Source organism: Drechmeria coniospora, chromosome 02, assembly GCF_001625195.1.
Source record: "Drechmeria coniospora strain ARSEF 6962 chromosome 02, whole genome shotgun sequence".
NCBI classification, from domain to species: Eukaryota; Fungi; Ascomycota; class Sordariomycetes; order Hypocreales; family Ophiocordycipitaceae; genus Drechmeria; species Drechmeria coniospora.
In genome coordinates, this window is record NC_054390.1 from 4509025 (window position 1) to 4527774 (window position 18750).

The 18750-nt window shown below is 56.8% G+C and overlaps 2 protein-coding genes across 2 annotated transcripts; one reads left to right on the top strand and one right to left on the bottom strand.

The window, feature by feature from the left end:
- Positions 1-2444: 2444 nt before the first annotated feature.
- On the top strand, positions 2445-3394 carry DCS_04345 (uncharacterized protein; the record flags this gene model as incomplete). Its single annotated transcript, XM_040801655.1, has 2 exons — positions 2445-2493; positions 2559-3394. 2 exons carry the CDS (start codon positions 2445-2447, stop codon positions 3392-3394), a joined length of 885 nt encoding a protein of 294 aa, XP_040656688.1.
- Positions 3395-4099: 705 nt separating this feature from the next.
- On the bottom strand, positions 4100-5315 carry DCS_04346 (uncharacterized protein; the record flags this gene model as incomplete). The annotated part of the gene is made up of 2 exons (XM_040801656.1): positions 4100-4601; positions 4786-5315. 2 exons carry the CDS (start codon positions 5313-5315, stop codon positions 4100-4102), a joined length of 1032 nt encoding a protein of 343 aa, XP_040656689.1.
- Positions 5316-18750: the final 13435 nt, after the last annotated feature.

Genomic DNA, 18750 nt, shown 5'->3' on the forward strand with positions numbered 1-18750 from the left:
AGTACTAATAATATGAATTAGCTTGCGTGTACTCTGTGCATGCAAGTACGTAGACACTTGCAAGCAATGAAGTACATGCAAGTGTACAACGATTTGCAGGTAGGTTGCAGTTAGGAGGAACAAGAAGCACATGTACAGTACAGCAAGTATGTGTACACGTAGTTGTATGTTCTTGCCATTGCAGCAGGGCACAAACATGCTGTACATGGTTGTACTTGTACTTGCAAGTAAGTATGTGCTGCACCTACCTACAACTACTTGTATTACATACTTGTACTGTAGGGAGCAAATACGCCGGACTTGATTGTACATGCAGCAAGTTACCGTAACTAGTTGTACTTACTTTCATGATGCCTGCGCATCCGGCTGCAAAGCCTATTCGATGTTGCTCGGCCGTTCTTCATCAGCAGAAGCTTAATAATCCCAGCAGCAACGTCATACCGCCGCCCGGCGCTTCCTCGCCTTCACTCGGCGGCAGCTGCAACCAGACGAGAGTGAGTTCGCACCCGTCCGCGGTCAGGCGGCGAAGACCTTGCGCCGATGCCTGCCTGCCCGTTTCCGTCCCTGTGCGAGCGCGACAGCACAGCCGTGCTCGTTCGTACTCGCTCACCACCGCCCGCGCCTCCCTCGAGGCTCCCTCCCGCTGGCAGTTGGGCGGTCAATGCGGTGGTGCTGCAAGCACCACCAGAGTCCCACCTGCCATGATACGAGTGCATCATTCCGTACAGCACCCACAAACAAGTACATGCATACTCGGTACTTGCAGGTGCAACACGTACAGCAAGTACATTGCCTGCTTTAGCAATTTCAGCAATGAGCAACACTAGGTCAGTACTGCCCGGGGGAGTATCAGTGCCCGGGGGCGTAGCAGTGCCCGACAAAAACAGGGAATTGTAATACAAGTAATTCCACGTACTAGCATTTGCTGGTAGGTACGCACAAGTCGCTCAAGCGCTGCTGTTACTGTAGCTGGCGCCTGGGCTCGGGGTCGAACGAGTATCGGCAGGAGCACAGTGTGCATGCACAGTACCGTACATGGACGTGAACGCGAACGTTCCAGATCCAGCTTGGCGGGCCCCCGCCCCCCCTAGTGGGTGGGTGGGTAGCGTGGTAGGCTCGTTACCCGAGCCACAGCATCACTTAGTTAGTTGCAGGTGGATTATACAGTACACAGGTACGGAGTACAGTACATCACGTTGTGTTTACTTTTCCTGTACTGTACAGCGGATCTACGGCACTTTCACATACAAGCAAGTACTCGTTCTTTCTGGCACCCAAGCACGGTTTACAGAGTCTTTGTTCAACTAAAGAAACTGCATTGAACTGGCCGAGCTGGCCTATGGCCTACTTACTTGCATGTATTTGCACAGTAGAGCAGACGGCGGATACAGTACACCTGCTACTGTACTTGCTTGCGGAAAAGAACGAGTTTATGGGCACGGAGCCGGCTACAACCAAGTACTTGCGTGGAGTGTCGACCGGCATTTCGTACTGTGCTCCATCAGCACATCCGCTGGTCCCCCACCGCTGCGCTGAAGCAGGAGCACACGACCTGGGCCTGTCCCTCAGATACGCCCGCCGCAGAGGTTGAATTCCAACGGCTCCATGCTCCCTCGCTCGCACGAATGATCCCTTCTCCGTACATGAGGGAGCGGCTTGTGAGGAATCAAGTGGCCGACCGGCTCCTGGAAATGTTGGCGTCGCCCATCGGGGATCAGTTTCGGAACACGGTCGGAAGCTCCAATTGTCAAACACCACAGGAGCATGCCCAGTACAATTCTTGTCGACACGTGCAGGCAAGTACTGTACCTACTTAGGTACTCCCTCCTTGCCTGCGGTGGGTGTGCTGCAAGTACTGCACTTCCAGTACAGTCTGTACTGTACTTGCGGTACTTGGTGGGAGACATTGGGCCCACCTCACGACGCCCCCACTCCCCCCTCTCCTCGCGCCCCTCACCCCTCACCCCCTGGGCGTGCAGGGGTCCCTGGCAATCTTGGATCGTGACTTGCGATACTTGATGCTCGACACGCCCCCTCCCTCGGCCTCCACGCCCCACCTTGCTTGGCGTTGCTGCCCCCGACACCATATCTGCATCTCAGAGATTCTCTCACCAACACAAGCCGATCCCTTGTGTGAAGCTCTGATTTAAATATGTCGTGAGGATCCCGCTCCACTTGACCTTTGCGTCTTCCAGAATGCACAGTCCACTTCGCATACAAGTACCTGTAGCCTCTCCTCTTTCTACCCACTCATTCCGCCGGTGACCGTCACATCATCGATTCGCTTCGACCGCATCGTCGACCAACGACCACCGCCGCCGTCCTTTTCTTCTCTTTCCTCTCGTCTTCTCTCGACCGCCGGGACGAATCCCGTTCACTCGTCTCGCTCCCTCTCGTCCCGTCTCGCACACCCCGTCCCGTCCCCCCTCACAAAACCGACCAAGATGGCGCGTTCATCTTCTGCCGAGCCGGCAAAGGTCACCAAGAAGAAGGGTGAGTCCGACGCCCACCGGATGGCAGACGGTCCGCTCCCCGTGCTGACTTGTCGATTCTCGCAGGCACCCGCAGCGTCTCTACCCTGACGCCGCAGCAGCTCGCCCGCAAGCGGGCCAACGACCGGGAGGCGCAGCGTGCCATCCGGGCGAGAACCAAGGACCACATCGAAAAGTTGGAGCAGGAGCTCGAGGAGCTCCGGAGCCTCCAGAGCCGCGACAAGACGGTCCAGGATCTCCTCCGCCGGAACAAGGCTCTGGAAGACGAAGTCCGCCACCTCAAGGAGAACATGGGCATCTCCCTCACCTCGTCGCCGTACTCGGCGCCCACAGGTACGGCCGCCGCCGCCGTCGTCGACGCTTACGCCGTCTGCCAGAGCCTTCGCCGGCTAACCCCTTGCCCATCAGTATACGACGACAACATCAGCGCCACCAGCAGCGGCGGCGCCATACCGAGCCCGCAGATGTCGCCCCTGCCCACCGGTGCCGACTACGGCCAGGCCCTTCCCGACTACAGCCAACCGCAGTACGTGCCGCTCTCCAACAGCTCCGACGCCTGGTCCGGCCTGCCCAGCGCGACGATCCCGTCGAGCGTGCCGAGCCCGTCGCCGTCGGCCAACGACGAGTTCGGCAACACGGCCAACTACATCCCCACGAGCATGCCGACGTCGATGCTTCCCCACGGCGCCGCCAAGGACGTCAAGATGGAGTTTGAAGACATGCAGTCGATGGGTGCCAACCACGGATACATGCACCAGCAGCACTCGCACCAGCACGCGCACCAGCATCAGCCATCCCACCCCCAGCAGCACCCCCAGCACCAGCAGCCGCGGCCCCATGCGTGGAACGTTTACCCCATGTACTACGACAGCGCCCCGCAAGCTGCCTGCGTCTCCCGATGAGCCTCCCGCCGCGATGCAGGGGACAGGTTCGGGGCGGAGACCAAGGAGGGGGCGAGGCCGAACGGCGAGGCCCGGGCTTGATCGCGCACGCATTGCAGAGGGACGCGTCTGGTTCCCCCGACCGCACCGCCCGTCCACCGGTGCAAGGGCACGGGCCGAGGGGCGGCGGAAGCGAGCTCGACGAGCCCGCACTCCCCCGCCCGCCGGTCGGATCGATGAGGCAATGCGGCGCTCGAGCACTTTGTACAACTTTTTCATTCTCGTTGAAGCACGTTTTGATATAGGTCTCTGCGAATCGGGTCGGTTACGGCACGTACGGTGCCACTTTGGCACGACTTGGGTACACACGCGTTCGGCATGGACGGGCCGCCGGCGTGGGAGCGGGCGAGAGAATGCGAAGCAAAAAAAGGGCAAGGATGGAATCCGGTTGGGAGGCGGTGTCATTTATGGGCGTGTTTGGCTAAAAAGGGAATACCACGGGCTCGGCACTTGAGATGGAGAGGGTTCGTCTGCTGTCTGATTTACATGTACGCGGCGTCGGCTGGTCGGAGTTTGTTGCATTTTTGCATCTTTGCATTTTCCGCATATACGCATCTTGGCATTTTTCGCATTTTTTGCCTTTTGCATTTTTTTTTCATTTTTCCTTTTGGACTCTTCGCAGGCAACAAAATCACTTGTAAGGATAGAGCGACGATGAATGCTATGCTACACTCCACCATAATGGTTCGTCTGCACGAATGACCTTTTCCGGTGAGCCTTGGACACCAAGGTGCACGCGCGTGGAGGGGAAATTGGCCGTCGTCCGGTGATGATGCTGGTTGGTGGTGGCTGGCCAGAGCCTTCGTCAGGAAAGGGCTGCCGTTCCTGCGACGACGGGGTGACGTTGTCCGCAGGAGTCTCGCGAGCTCGGTCAAGCTGGTGCATCTCGGCGAGGACGGCGAGGTCGGGTCCTCGCACATGGCACGCACGCGCGCAGCTTGGCGCGCCGTCCATCCGTACCGGCTGGGGGAGTGCCGTGCAGTGGCCAGCAGGCAATGCAAGCATCTGATTACCCGATGGCTTCGCTAAGCGGCTTGCCCCAACATCCTGCGGTACTTGCACGCCCTCTCGTCGGCGGCACTCGTCGGCGAGACTGACGAGTACCGACGCGCGAGCACGAGGTGCGGCAACAAGGGCCGTCTTCATGCGAGGGAGGGCGGCGTCCGAGCTCTGTCGAGAGCAATGGCGCTGAGACACGCCGTGGGGGTGGCCAGTCTCGATGCAATGCACGCGCGAGGCGGGTGATGGAGCAAGTGCGCGTCGGGATAGGTGTGCACGCTTGAAGAAATGACGTGGACCGGCGTTTGGACTCTCGGGGACCCGGCGGCATCGTATCGTTCCCACTCCCGCACCCCTCGGAGGGATGGTTGGTGATGGCGTCGTCGGCGGCGAATGTGGTGATGCCTCCGGATGGGGGGGGGGGGGGGAGACGGTCCTGCTCGTGCATGACACAAAGGCGGGCGACAAAGCCCCCTGCTGGCGTACGAGCCTCGCCGTCAGAGAATTTCCAATTCGAGAATGAGGGCGTGGCGGTCATGTCGTTCATCATCAGCACTCGCGGACGCAGTGAAAGGATGATTCGAACCGATTCTCCTCTTGGGAGCCGAAAACTCCCTGCTTGGACGGGGTGGTGGTGGGCGAGACGAGTGACGATGGCTGGCCGAGTGCAGCTGTCCAGTGCGCCGGCGTGCAGCATCGAAGGCTTGGTGGCAGACGAGGGGAAAAAGAAATCAAGAGAGAAAAGAGGCGGCGACTGTCGGCGTCGCAAGGATTGCTCGATGCGAAATCGGGCCCTCCGAGGACGTGCTTGGTTGGCGATGATGGCGCCGATGGCACGGCCGAAACGAAACAGTGACGTTGCCGTTGCACCACTTTTGGGCATCGCTGCGCTGCTGGGATGGTCAAGGGTCCGCCGTGGCGCCGGGCAGGCATCCGCTCCAGAGGGGGTGATGCGCTAATACGCGGCGCCTCCTGCCGGCATGGGCGGCAATGCCCATGCCGGCCTCAATGAGGCAATGCTTGCATCGTGCGGGGGGACGTGGGTAGCCGAGGAGGTAGATGTGGCGCCTTGGACGGCACCTCGTGGCGCGGCAGGGGCGCAGAATAGTGCATATATGCAACTACACCCAAGTACTTGCTTGTACAGCCAAGTATTAATTACATGCCTCCCACAGTACGGTGCACATGTACTTGCAGAGGCGCATAGGCAGGTGCCGCTGTGGTGCCGTACGGGGTGGTGACTCTGAACCGTAGGGAGTGCGTGTACTTGAACAGTACAAGTACACTGATAGCGAGGTGCTGCAAGTCGGCAGGCCCCGTTCTGCCGTGCCGTTTTGGCAGCGACTGGCAGCCGACCAGGACGAGGGCGCCGTCGCGAGGGTCCGAGTTGCACGCGTGCCTGCGTGCTGTATACGCATTGAACGGCGCACACAATGTACGGAGTAGGCCTACCAAGATCAGCACAGGTACACGCACCACGTACAATGCAAGTGTGGTAGCACACCGCCCAAGTGCACGTGTACACCACTCCTGGGGTGGCCATGGACTAAGGTGCTTGCCAGCAGAGGTAGGCATACGCAGTACGCCTCCTGTACTTGCATCGTAGTAGTTTCAGAGATGGCACAAGCACATCTACACCTAAGCGCAAGTATGTACAAGTACACGTACGTTGTAGTTTGCACGTACATGTAAGGCACGTATATACATACATTCAAGTACAGTAAGTGTAAGTGCAAGTACGGAGTACAGTAGGTGTACACCTAAGTATAAGTACTAGGTATGCAAGTAAGTACTTAGTCGTAAGTAAGAACCAGTACCCCGTACGGAGCATGTACACCTAAGTTCTTACAAGTGCTTGCTGCAAGTCACACCTATATGCTGTGAACTATACATGTAGTGCCCAGCGCAAGCGCCAGAACTTGTGTTGCATGTACTCCGTACTTGTAGAGAGTACGCATGCATGTACTCCGTACTGCAAGTGCAGTAAGTAGTTGTACCTGCACGTACGGAACGCCAAGAATCACAGTGTGGAGGTACAGTGCTGCACACCAAAGTGCAGCTGTGCAAGGACTTGTACACCTGCATGTACGCCTACCTAGGTGCCTAGTACCGTTACTCGCATGTAAGTACATAGTAGTATTACAGGTTCGCCTCCTTAAGTACAAGTACACTTACTGTACTTGAGTACTTACACCTACTTGCTCCAACCTGCAGTGGTCAAGTGTAAAAATAGTTTACGCCGGTGCAAGCATACAAGGAACACGCCCAAGTCCCTGTACGGACATGCGATGGCAAGTACACCGCGCTGCAGGTACCGAGCACTCTGCCATGCAAACGCATGCTGACAGGTACTGCATCCACGGCGGGCAGGCAAGTAGGAGGCGTGGTTGGATTGTCGCCGTTGCGGCAGCATGCAGGCGAGCGCTGCTGGTCCGAACCAAGAGGACTGCATGTACTGTAATTCCATCTACTGTACATGTCCGTGCAGGTACAAGCACAGTCAGTACTCGCACTCGCGTGCCTGCCCGTGACTGCCGTGCGCCAGCACCTGCGAAAAGCCCATCTGCCGAAAGAAGCAACAGGGCCGACCGCCTGCCGCCCACCCCCCCCCCCCCCCCTGGGCAGACCCGGTGGTTCTTGCCACGTCCCGGCGGGTCGCACCCTTTCCGGAGGGATTATATCATCATGCCGAGTCCGCTATTTTCAGCTCGCTCGCCTCACCGACGGACCGCGTCATGTGCGGCCTCTGAGGAGCCCGCTGCTTTTTTTTTTTTCCTTTTTCCCCCTCTCCGTCACCGTACACCTACCTACTTACTGTACTTACAGTACAGTACTCTGGCGCGCTCGTTTGCTCTCTCGCTCTGGCAATCGCACTCACCCTCGGCCTCGGACTCTCTCCCTCTCCGTCGTCTTCTCTCCACTTCCGTACCGCCTTTTCGCGTTTTGCTTTTGCTATTGATTCACAATGGTCGTGGTGTGAATGCGACGAGGCCGCCAGGCGAGTGCCCCGTCAGACCGCAGCCGACCGAGGTGAGCGTTGAGCGATGGCTGCTACGGACGACCATCAAGGGCAACACTCGTGCTCGTCGTCGATTCTCCTGGCCGTGCACGTCTTCCCCGCCAACGTGGCCACGGATTGGCCACGGCCGGAATCTGCCCGCCCCTCGCGGCCCACGCAATTCCCCCTCTCTCGCCGCCGAGGCCGCTGTAGAACAAGGACGCGTGCGCGCACCATGGCTCCCGCGCAAGGGGGGGGGATGCCGGGCCGCCGGTGCTGGACGAGCCGGCTCTCCTAGCCGGCCGGATGAGGTGTCGACCTTGGCCGCGAATCGGGCAACTCGTAACGCGACAAATGCGCTCGCAAGCACGGGCGGCTCAGTGGCTGGCTCGGCCGTCGCAGCAGTCAGCAATCCATCTCGAGGGCATCATGCTGCCCGCCCATCTCCACTCAACATCCTTCCTTGCTGCGACCGAAGCCGGCCGGCACCTTCCCAAGCGTCCCGAAGCAGCAACTTTTCACGCGCGCTTAGGGAAATTCTCTGCGACGGACGGCCGCCCGGACGCGGCACGGGGACAGGGCGGGCGGCGAATACGTCAGGGTTGCCTCTGCGCGCGCGGCGGCGGCCTGGGGCGGTCAAAGCACGGCGCCTCCTTGCGCTCCCTGTAGGGGTCGGTCGTCTGCGGCGCGGGCCAGCGGCCGGAATCACGATTCCACGCAACGTGCCTGGCTCTGTACCGTGGAGTCGCAGGACAGACACCGTTTGCCTGTCATGCATCAACCCGTGGAAGAAGCTAGCAGTCTCGTTTACCTTTGGAGTGCTAGGCCGTTGCGCACGAGGCCCTCCACGTCGGGAGCTCGGCAAGCTGCCGGTACTAGCAAGCAGTGTACGCTTAAGGAGGGAGGTGTATTACGCTACTGCTACGGAGTACTGCAAGTACACACCTAGGCAGGTACTTAGCAATACCTCGATATGCAGCATACCTAGGTACAGTACGGAGTACTCCGTACTAGGTACTTAAGTACTTCTGTACTTACGCCTTGCTGCTTGAGAAGCACAGGCCTGGGTAGTCATCCTGGCCGGCCGCAAGCGCCACGCGGCATTCACGTGCACGCACCGCACCCAGCACGTACAGTAAGCAAGTATTTGCTCCGAGGGCGGCACAATACGGTACCTGCAAGTAATAAGTAATATTCACGTGCATGCACATATGATAATTACTGCTAGGTGCTGTAGGTACTGTAGGTACTTGGTCGTGCTAGCTGACTTCTGGGTACCTGCAACGTCAACTAGTACCTGCTACCAATTACTAGTCGCCGAGTGGTGTCCAAGAGATAGTGCTGTACGTGTGCCTGTCGCGAGGCGCGGTGTCGCTGGTACTAGCAGGTATTGTGGCAGGTACTGTACTTCCGAGCTACCGAGTGTGCTGCAAGTAACCAGCCGGTGCACTACGCTTACCCATGTGCTGAGAGACGGCCTTGCCGTCCGTAGCTCGATCGATCGGTCTCAGCCATGCTCGCATCCTTTGCTGCTGCTGCCATTCCTTCATCGAGCGTCATCTCAAACACGACACTCGCCATGTTGGGATGATGGCGCATCGTCATCCGGCTCTCGCTCCAGATCAGCACGGCGATCGTTCCACTCCATGAAGCAGGGTGCGTGCAGGTCATGTCAGGCCGTGCCAGGTCCTGCCTGTGCATCCAACAACGCTCATGTACGAGCAGTTCAAGTCGTGGGCAGGGCGGATGGGCTGTCCAAGCACACGTCGCATGCGAGTCCCTGTGCCGCAGGGCGTACGGAGTACAAGTAGTCCAGGTCGATACGTATCATGGGGTACCTGGGTTCGTGGCGTCATTGTAGTGACGGCAACGCCCACGCAACCCGTACTTACAAGCGCGTGCGTGCATGCCGCGGCCAGGCAAGGACATGTCGACATGATACGTCACAGGCCTCGTTCATGCTGCAAGTACGGAGTACAGTCCCGCGATTTGACAGCTCCTTGGCGCCGCCGTGGAGGGCGGGGAAATTGAATTGGACCTGGCCTCTGGGAAATTGAACGGGACGCGGACGGGCCTGCGGCGGCCTGCCGGACCATGACGGGAGACGACGCTGCACACACACCACAGGCCGGCCGGCTCGAGGGGTGACAAGAGCCAGCCGAGGACGGCTAGGTTCTAGGTGGTACTGGATGGGCGAATTGTCCTACGAAGTTGTGTGCGTATAATAGCCGTGGGCTTGCGAGTTCCATCGGCGCCAGCGTTTGCGTACGCAAAGCGCAGACGCACTACTTGACTGCCCAATCATGTACACTCACTACATGGACATGGCCAGCGTCCATGGCACCTTCATGTGCCCGTGTATTTTAGATGTATTCATTGCATACGTACTTATATGTACTTGGGCGCCGTAGAGTACGACTACAGTAGTCGTACGGAGTACAGGAACACTCGATTACGGGAAGCCGGCTCAAGTACAAAAGCACACATGTTGTTGTAAGCATTAAATACTTGGAAGTAATTACTCTACAGTAATACTCCGTACTTGTAAGCATGTTGATACATGTACTTACGTTAGTATCCGTACTTACTTAGGTGTACTTGTACGGAGTGTATTAGTTGTACTTGAGTAGTACTCCGTACGGAGCACGGCGTTGGTGTACTGTACATGCAAGTACTTGCATACCTACCTATAATTACTGTACTTGCATGTGTGATTTCGCACACTTACGGGACGGTATTACCTAAGGGATACAACAGGTCGGTGTATCACTCGTTCTACCTTGTACTGTACTTACAACTAAGTACAGTACTGCAGAGTATTATATTAGGCACCAGCCAGATGAGATGAGTACAGTACTACTGTACCTGCAACTAAGTACCTAAGTAGTACTACTACTAGGTAAGTACTTGCCCACTTGTAGTAACCACAACTTGTATATTTACATGTACATGTACTTACAAGTACTCACACCTACTTACTTGTACTTGCAAGTTTCCGTATTCTCAAGGACTGTCTGTACATGTACTGTACAGCTATGGAATATTCCGTACCTGCTTGAAGGTGTACGATACAAGTACTTGTGGTTGAACGTGCTCTGGATTGCCTCGTGACCCACCGAGATGCAAAAATATGGTGACGAGGAATCGGCAGACGGAACAGAGGGTTGCCTGCGCACAGTACTTGGGCTACGTGTGCATCGGTACCTAGTACTAGGTACCTATGCCTGGAGCACAAGGACGGCGTGCACTGGCAAGGTGCCGGGCGCCAGAGCATCCGCACATGGCTCCAAGACGTGCTAGTGCGAGAATCCGTCGTCGCAGACCAGGCGGCCACATCCAGGCAGCAGCGCTGCTTGCACAAGTGTCAGGTGTACATTGCTCCCGTGCTGTACTGTACTTGCAGCGTAAGTACATACACTGTACGGAGTACCTACAGGTACATGTAAGTATACCGTCCCTAATACGGAGCATACAAGTATTTCATTTACTCCGTACGTACTCAAGTCAAGTCCGCACCATGTGTTGCTGCAGTTGTACAGTAAGTACACTTACAAGTACTTACAACTACACTTGTACCTGCACTGTTGGTGTGTACATGTATGTACATGTACATATTTACATGCACACCGAACAAGCACAAACCAACTTGAACTTGTACTTGTACATTCTCGTACGGGAACTGGCGTTGGCAGATGGGGTACTCCGTCCTTGCGCCTGGACTTGATCGTTGGGGGCGGGCGTGCATGGAATGGCAGTGCATCCGGGCTGCTCACCTCAACCAGAAGTTGGCTCTTCAACCAGATGGATGGTAACCGCCCCAGGCAGTGTGCCTCCGGCAGCCTCTTTGCGTCCTGATGAACACTCTAGGTCCCCTATTGTCGCAGCAACAGGATGATGGCGCACGCACCTTCCTGCGGTGCAGCAGCGCGAGAAAAAAAAATGCAAGTGCCATGGGTCGTCGTCTTGCCCCGTGTTGGTTGCATGTCGAGAAGTGGGAAGGTGGGATGGGAGTTGGGGGAAGGACTTGGCCGGATGACGTTGGTGCTGTTCCCATCCGCGGCAACCGTCACTCGGGGAGAGGCACCTTGCCATATTAATTCCTGCTGCCAATGCGTGTTTCTGCTTGACTGCATGAACAGGCCGTTTTACCTACTTACTCCGCAACGGGCAGACTCTCGTGGCAGATGCACGACGGCCAGCCAGTCAGCATGGGCGACGTGGCCGAAAACGGCCGGCGTTCAACACCGATCAAGTGCCGACAAGACCCAACAAACTCGCTGCCCCCGTACTACCTTTTCGCACCCGCTCCACTCGCTTCGTCTCGACGTTGAGCCGTCTCCCAGCCATCTCCCTACCGATCGATACGAGGCAGGTGGATGCCTTGTCCGAGCAGAAGGATGAGTCGATGCCTTCATTCCCTTACAGCTGTCGAGGATGTCGGTGACATTCTGCTGACCACGTCGTTTGCCGCCAAATTGCGGAAAGGAATGATGTGCGAGGGCGCCAGTCGAGGGACCGAAGACGGGGGCGGCCGCTCCCTCCCTCGAGCCTGTTTCGCCCACGACATAGCCTCAGGCCATTCGTTGATCCAGTCGCTCCATCGCTCCATCAATCAATCAGTCATGTCATTCACTCGCTCATTCACTCACTCACTCATTCATTCATTCATTCGCGTATTCATTCTTCGTTCATGTCATGGAAAATGCCCTACATTGGAAATAGCCAATGCGATACCATACCACACCCTGCCATGCCATACATCTCATCCTTCAATCAGCCATTAGCCATCAGCCATCAGCCATCAGCCATCAGCGTTCGCTCCACACCAACACTCTCGCAAGCCCGGTGACCTTTGTCGCTCCGCCGCTGGCCCACGCGTCGACCCTGGCCTCGATGGAGCAAATTCCTCGCCGGGAAGAGGGGTTCCGGCCAGACACAGATACGCAGCACACACACCACCGCTTCGGGAGCAGGCGCGAGCGCATGAGGATCGATTGCAAAAACAAGGCATTGCAAACACCAACGAACGGCGTGGCACAGCAACGGGGCGGCCGAGCGGAGAGCCGTACCGTACAGTGCACGAAGTTGTGCGCGACCTCCAACTGCACCATACCAGTAGCGTGTACTATTTTCCACCCTACCTGCTAGTGCACGCACTGTACACTTGGACTGCCGCCATCCACAGCCAAACAGGAGCAGCACCGCACCACCCACACCTGGCATCATGGAAGCTCGTTGGAAGGCCGCTAGAAGGCAGCGAGGATGAGGCCAACGGCCCCAGTTGCCTTAGCGCACTCACGCTCTGACCAGCCATGCCGAGCATGGCTGATGAGTGGGTGTTGATGTTCAGCACACCCCCCCCCCTGGCCTCCTTCATCGCCCCGGCACAATGCGCTGGAAAGGCGACTAACTGGGAGGACGCCCATCAGCGTACATGCAAGTAAGTACAGTACCTAAGTACATCTACATGTACAAGAGAGTGCTGGCCCTACCAACCTGTTGCTTGTATTATTACAGGCAAAATACCCAATCCGTTCTCGTGCTAGTCACGGTGGGCCTCCCCGGCAATGAATGGAAGGCCCCTTACGGAGTAGGAGTAGTCCAGACAACTACCACGCTTGCGGTATGGCGAATGCAAAACTCCGTACTTAATAACTACTGGACTACTCCATGGTCGCCGGCCAATGCACAGCATATCGGTCACTGAAACCGAGGTTGAAGTGGCGGCCCTGTTTGACCCGATGGTGGTTGCCATTTCGCCACTATTCGTATGGCGAAGTGTGATCCAATTTCCCACGCCTTGGAGCAATGACAATCATGGCAGACGGACAGTGCACCGTGGGGCATGCCCCGCGTTGGTCGTTGAATTGAACGTTGTCGGGGTGCGAAGCCATGTCTCAAATTGACCCCCCAGAGGCCCCGACTACGATCAGAGACATGCGAGCCGATGGATGGATCCTGACGCAAGGCGACGCCACCCATGAGGGTGTGTGCTTGGCCACGAATTTCGTGGAACGCCTACCTACAAGCCCACCCTCTTGCACGTCGCATACACTGATTGCATGTAGCATTTGCGAGCCGTCGTCGAGAGTAGCGAGACGGCAAGACGGCACTCCCGTGCAGGGAGCAGGAAGGGTCTCATCGTCCCCGGGACTGCCGCGACCCTCCATCACATGCTGTTGTGTTGAGAGGGGAGGGAGAGTGCCCTTCGTGCTCGACCGACAGCCGGATGGTCACGACACGAGGACGACGTGAGCATGCGTGCGGGCGCAAGTGAACATGCACGACTGCCCTGTCGATGACGGACGGTCCTGCTACGGCTGCTTGGAAATGATACCAACGCCGGACCGAGTCACGGTCGTCGTCGCTTCTTTTCCGGAGGGAGACGATTGCCCACGCACCTGCGCACGAGCATGAACATGAACTCATGCTCGGCAAGCTTGGCAGCTCCAACTGGAACCCCTCACGGCTGGCATGCGTCATGCCGCTTTCATCTCATCGTTGACTCGAACGCGGAGGCACCATCAGATGCTGTCGCGTGGGCTCTTCGTGCGGGACTGTACGAACGGGGTCTGTGACGCATCATGGCAACGCCAGCAAGGAGTATCAGCAAGACAGCCTCGACGAGTGGGCACGCCGTGCTCCGCAGAGGAATCCTTGAAATCCCGTCTGTCTACAGCACTGCGAGGCAGTCCGTCCAGGAAGACGAGCGCACACGACACATGCACGAATGTGGCACATCCTCTTCGTGCTAGGGTGCAGATGCACTCGAGCGTAGCCTCAGCGATGACGGCACATGTCTAGGAAAAGGTGGCGCATCGTCCACGTCCCCGGCTGGCTAACCATGTCATTGTGCACAAGGCACCGGGCCCATGCCGTGAGGTCGAGCGGGACGCGGGAACGGCAAGGGGTAGATGGCAAGGGTCCGGGTGCTCCAAAGCGGGCGGGAACCGTCAGCGGAACCGGCTCCGAGAGGCCTGGCTTGCTGCCAATTTCAGCTCCTCTCTCTCCCGCCTCTCGATTCGTCTACCGTGTACGGTGTAGGCGTACGGTAGCCGTGCGCCTACAAGGACTCTTGCGTCTGCTCCAAAGCGACTTGGCAGGATGCTTGGGAAGCATCTGAGCTGGAACTGGTCTGTGCTCCAATGATGCATGTGCTGGGGAAGCGTACGGCGGACAAGGATGACGACGGCATAGATATGAAGCCGATGTGTACGCGTGTCCATGAGCTCGTTGGTTCGAGCACACGTTTGCGTGCGTGCAGGAATGCGTTCGAACCAAGTTGGACTTGAACATGTGGCTGGGCTCGGATGATGAGGGAGAATAGGGGCTCTGGCCGATGTTTGCTTTCACTAGCCTGCAATTCTTCCGGAGTCATCTAGAGGCGCATGGGGCGTACGTGGACAAATGCTCGGTATTATCAGAGACAGGTACATGTATTTTGCTAGATGTATGCACTCGATCTCACACGCGTGTCCGTGGCCGTCAGTGCGTTTCTGAAGTACCAGGGGGGGGGGGTTGCTAGAGCTGCACAGACGCGAGGAGATGCAGACGGAAATGCAGGCATGTAGACGAGCGAGAATGAAGAGAATGGCAATCATTCTCCGCAGCTGAAAGGGGCCAAGCAAAACCTAGGGTGAGCGAACGGCTGCTGCCGGCGGAGTTTCATCACCTACATGAAGCCTTTTACCCCAGACAAGCTGTACATACTGTACAGTATGCAGGTAGGAATGTGTGAAGTCACGCACCCCATGATTGTGCTTTTTCATGTCCCAATCTGTAGCGCTGTACAAGGACGAGATATCCCGCGGAATGACAAATACAGATAATACAGTATTCGGTTCAGGATGGATGCATTCACATGCACCCATTTCAGCATGTGTATGAAGTACAGTACTTGTCGTTGTCGTTGCATGCACACCAAAGCGAGTAATGGTACATCGAATTTAGATGCAAGTTATTAATACTCGTACGTTTTCTGCAGGGCAGCCATCGTCAATGAGTTGGACGATGGAGCTCCACAAGTGGATTTTCATCTCCCGAGGGCAAGCCACCGCTGGCAAGGGGGGAGTGGCAGTTGATTTCGAAAGGGCGGTCATTTCATCTTTATTTCCGTTTCCATATTTATATTCGTGAATTGACATTACCCGCCGTGTGATGAAGGGGGGGGTGACGGTCATTCTGAAGACGGAAGGGAAGGCCGCATGTGTATGTGCCTTGACGATGGAGGGAGGAAGCAAGGATTCTGCCGGGAGCCGTTGGGGGGTGCACAAGTGTACGGCACTTGATATGCATTAAAATGCCGAGAGATTTGTAGGAAGGAGGGCGTGGCGGAAGAGGTCTCGGTCTCGCCAGCAAACGGGGAGCCCGAAGCGGTTGTCTTGGACCATCTTTGGTAACCGGGGCGGGAGTGAGCCGAGAGAGAGAGAGAGAGAGAGAGATGCGACTGGGCAGTTCGGAGCTCGGCCAGGTCCACCAATTCCGTCGACGGACATCTTATTACTCGAATAGGGCAGCATCTGCCGACGATGCTGCGGCGTAGCAATCCTAGGAGCTTCCCTCGTCCACCAGCCAATTATTGACCTGGGAGGCGTGCATGTGTCCATGTTCACTTAGTCGTGCTAAGACAAGACACGCGGCAAGGCACGGCACGTTTCTGCGACAGGGCCGACGTCGAAACATCAAGTCAAGTGAAGTCAAGGAGCGAGTGCGAATGAGCGAGATAACGAGTGAACGAGAGAAATAGGTCGATGGAGACGGCCACTGCTCGGCACTGCGGAGATGGCAAAGGGGCTGAGAATGCACACCCGGTGGGTTCTCAGGAGGCGTGCACATAGGAATAAGGTTTCTGTTCGCTCCATTGCCTGTTTCGTGCCAGTCTGTGTCATGTCAGTCTATCACGCACGGGTAGCATGAACGACACGGCATGGCACGGCATCCCATGTTTGCATACGATGCCACCTCTCCGATCGGGACCCCGGCTGCGCCCGCATTAAGAGTCATGAAAGAGTCATGAACAGTCTCGCTCGCCATCAAGCGGCACACATGGGCCATGCCTCACAGGCTCGGGACTACCAAGCATACAGTGCATTCACGGTGTACCTGTGTGCGTCCACCGCACATGGGATTCGTGCTGTTGCCAGGGCCATCGTCTAGTGGGGGGCCGTCACCCTTGGAACGGAGATTATCTCCTGCCCGTCATCCCGTTGCGTTGGTGGTGTCCTGACATCAAGCCAGTGCGACGGAGATTGAGAGGGCACGTTTTTCTCCCCACACGAGGGAACAGCATGTCACCCGGCTGTGGAGGGATGAAGGGAGGACGGACGGACGGACGGGTCAATGGATGATTCGGGGCACCGGCCCAAACCTCGCCGAATTTCCAATGCTTCTTCCAGGCGCAGGAGATGCTCGAGAGCAAGCGGCTTGTGTTCTTTGTCATGCAATCCGGAAACTCAGTGTACGGGTACATGACCTGCCCTGTCACTCACTCCGGGGTCCCCCGGCTTCCGACGGCCGGATCCCGGGCCGACGGACGGGCGGGTCCCGCGTCTCCGATCCGAAGCCCGCTGCCGACGGAAGCACTGTCTGTGGAGACGGTCCGGACAGGTGGACAGACGAGCTCCGCAGCTGCTTGCAGGTTGTCATGCATGCAGAGCGAAGTGGATTCAGTTGGCCCAAGAGCATCATTTGCGACAAGTTGCCGACGAGGAGGCGGGGGCCGGTGACAGGACGGATAGAATGGAGAAGGGCCACATTTTATCCTGCGGCTTTTGTGATTTGTGATGGTACTGGTCTCTTTTTGGAGGGCAAGGGGAGCAGCATATCACGGAAAGTCGGGTGAGCGGGCGTTCGTCGCATCATGGCACGCGAGCTCCGGACGAAGCAAAGAACATATATGCATGATTGCTAACTTTTTGGAGCTCCATAGAGACGGCGAGAATTGCTCACCTCTATTTATGTTCGCTATCGTAATGAGAACAGACGCAAGAAATGTTGTATGCGCATCACACGTATGCAGGACATGCTGCCTCAAGACAGCTCCGGCGTTCCATCACTGAGATTGTCGGCCCGTCCGACAGCCCGTACGGCAGCGGACGTCCGGTTGATTCATTGGCCAAATGGCGTGCGCTTTGCTGCGACAGAACAGATGGGTGGTCATGTCACCTATACACGAAGTGATGACGAGGCTGTGCCTGGCCAGCGGTGTGGGAAGTCAAGGAGAGAAGCGGTCTGTATTTATGTTCCAAGAACCTCGTGCCCCTTCGACACCCTGCGTCGACCACGACCCAGTCTGACCGAGATCAGAGCGCAGGATTGTAAAAGGTCGGGTTCGTTCCATACCCAACGCTAACAAGCCGCTTCAGACACCTTCCTCCTTGGGGGATATTTCACAGCAGCCACGTGTATATTGGAATTGGCAGCCACAAATCAGCAACAACGGACCAAGAGAGGACATTTCACAACATCATTGTGCCGTTTCGAGGCATGCAGTTGCGTGGAAAGACACAAATCACCAAGTAAACATGAATTCACTGTCTGATCAAAGTGTAACTTCCATGGGTAGTACATTACCATTCACGGATGAATCACCATGTAAACAGAATACACCATCTGATCCGTAATTCTCATACCTACAGCCGCATTGGAAGACACATATGATCATGTTAATAGCCGCCGGCCACCCTTTGATCGACATATTGAGATCTTCGGTAGGCTGTAGTGGTGACCGAGAACTCGGCCCCACTTTCTCGGCCGAAACCTCCGGCCCCCGACTGAGATTTGTCACGAGTTCCTCCTCCTCGGCTTGGTTAGCTCTGACGACGGCTCCACTGAAACGCCATGGACGCGGCCGTCGACGTCGGAGGTCAGCATCTCGTCGGGCATCCCCAACTTCGCAGCAAAGTGATCGAGGATCAACCTACTGGCGGCCATGACATCTGGTCCAGAGCTCAGAGCTCTCCCATGTATGGCGTCCCGGCGGGCGGCAATAGGACGGCTTCTCTTCTCTTCCGCCTACCAGTTCCTTTTTCGTCCTTTGTAGCTCTTGAATGACATTTGTTCTTTGCATACGGTCACAAGTAGTGGATAATAATTCCATATAGAATAGCACTCATTGCCGCTCTTTCATCAATGGTGCGTGCGTGCCAGGTCATATACTTAAAGCGCGAGCAGCGCAATGGCGGCAGCAGACAATCGTACCCTGTTGGGGTTGCGGGTAGAGCACGATGACACGTCAAGTCCATGACAGAATGGAAAACTCGGAATTTCGCCTACGTATGACACAGACGATGGTGAGCATGGACAAGAAACAAATAGAATG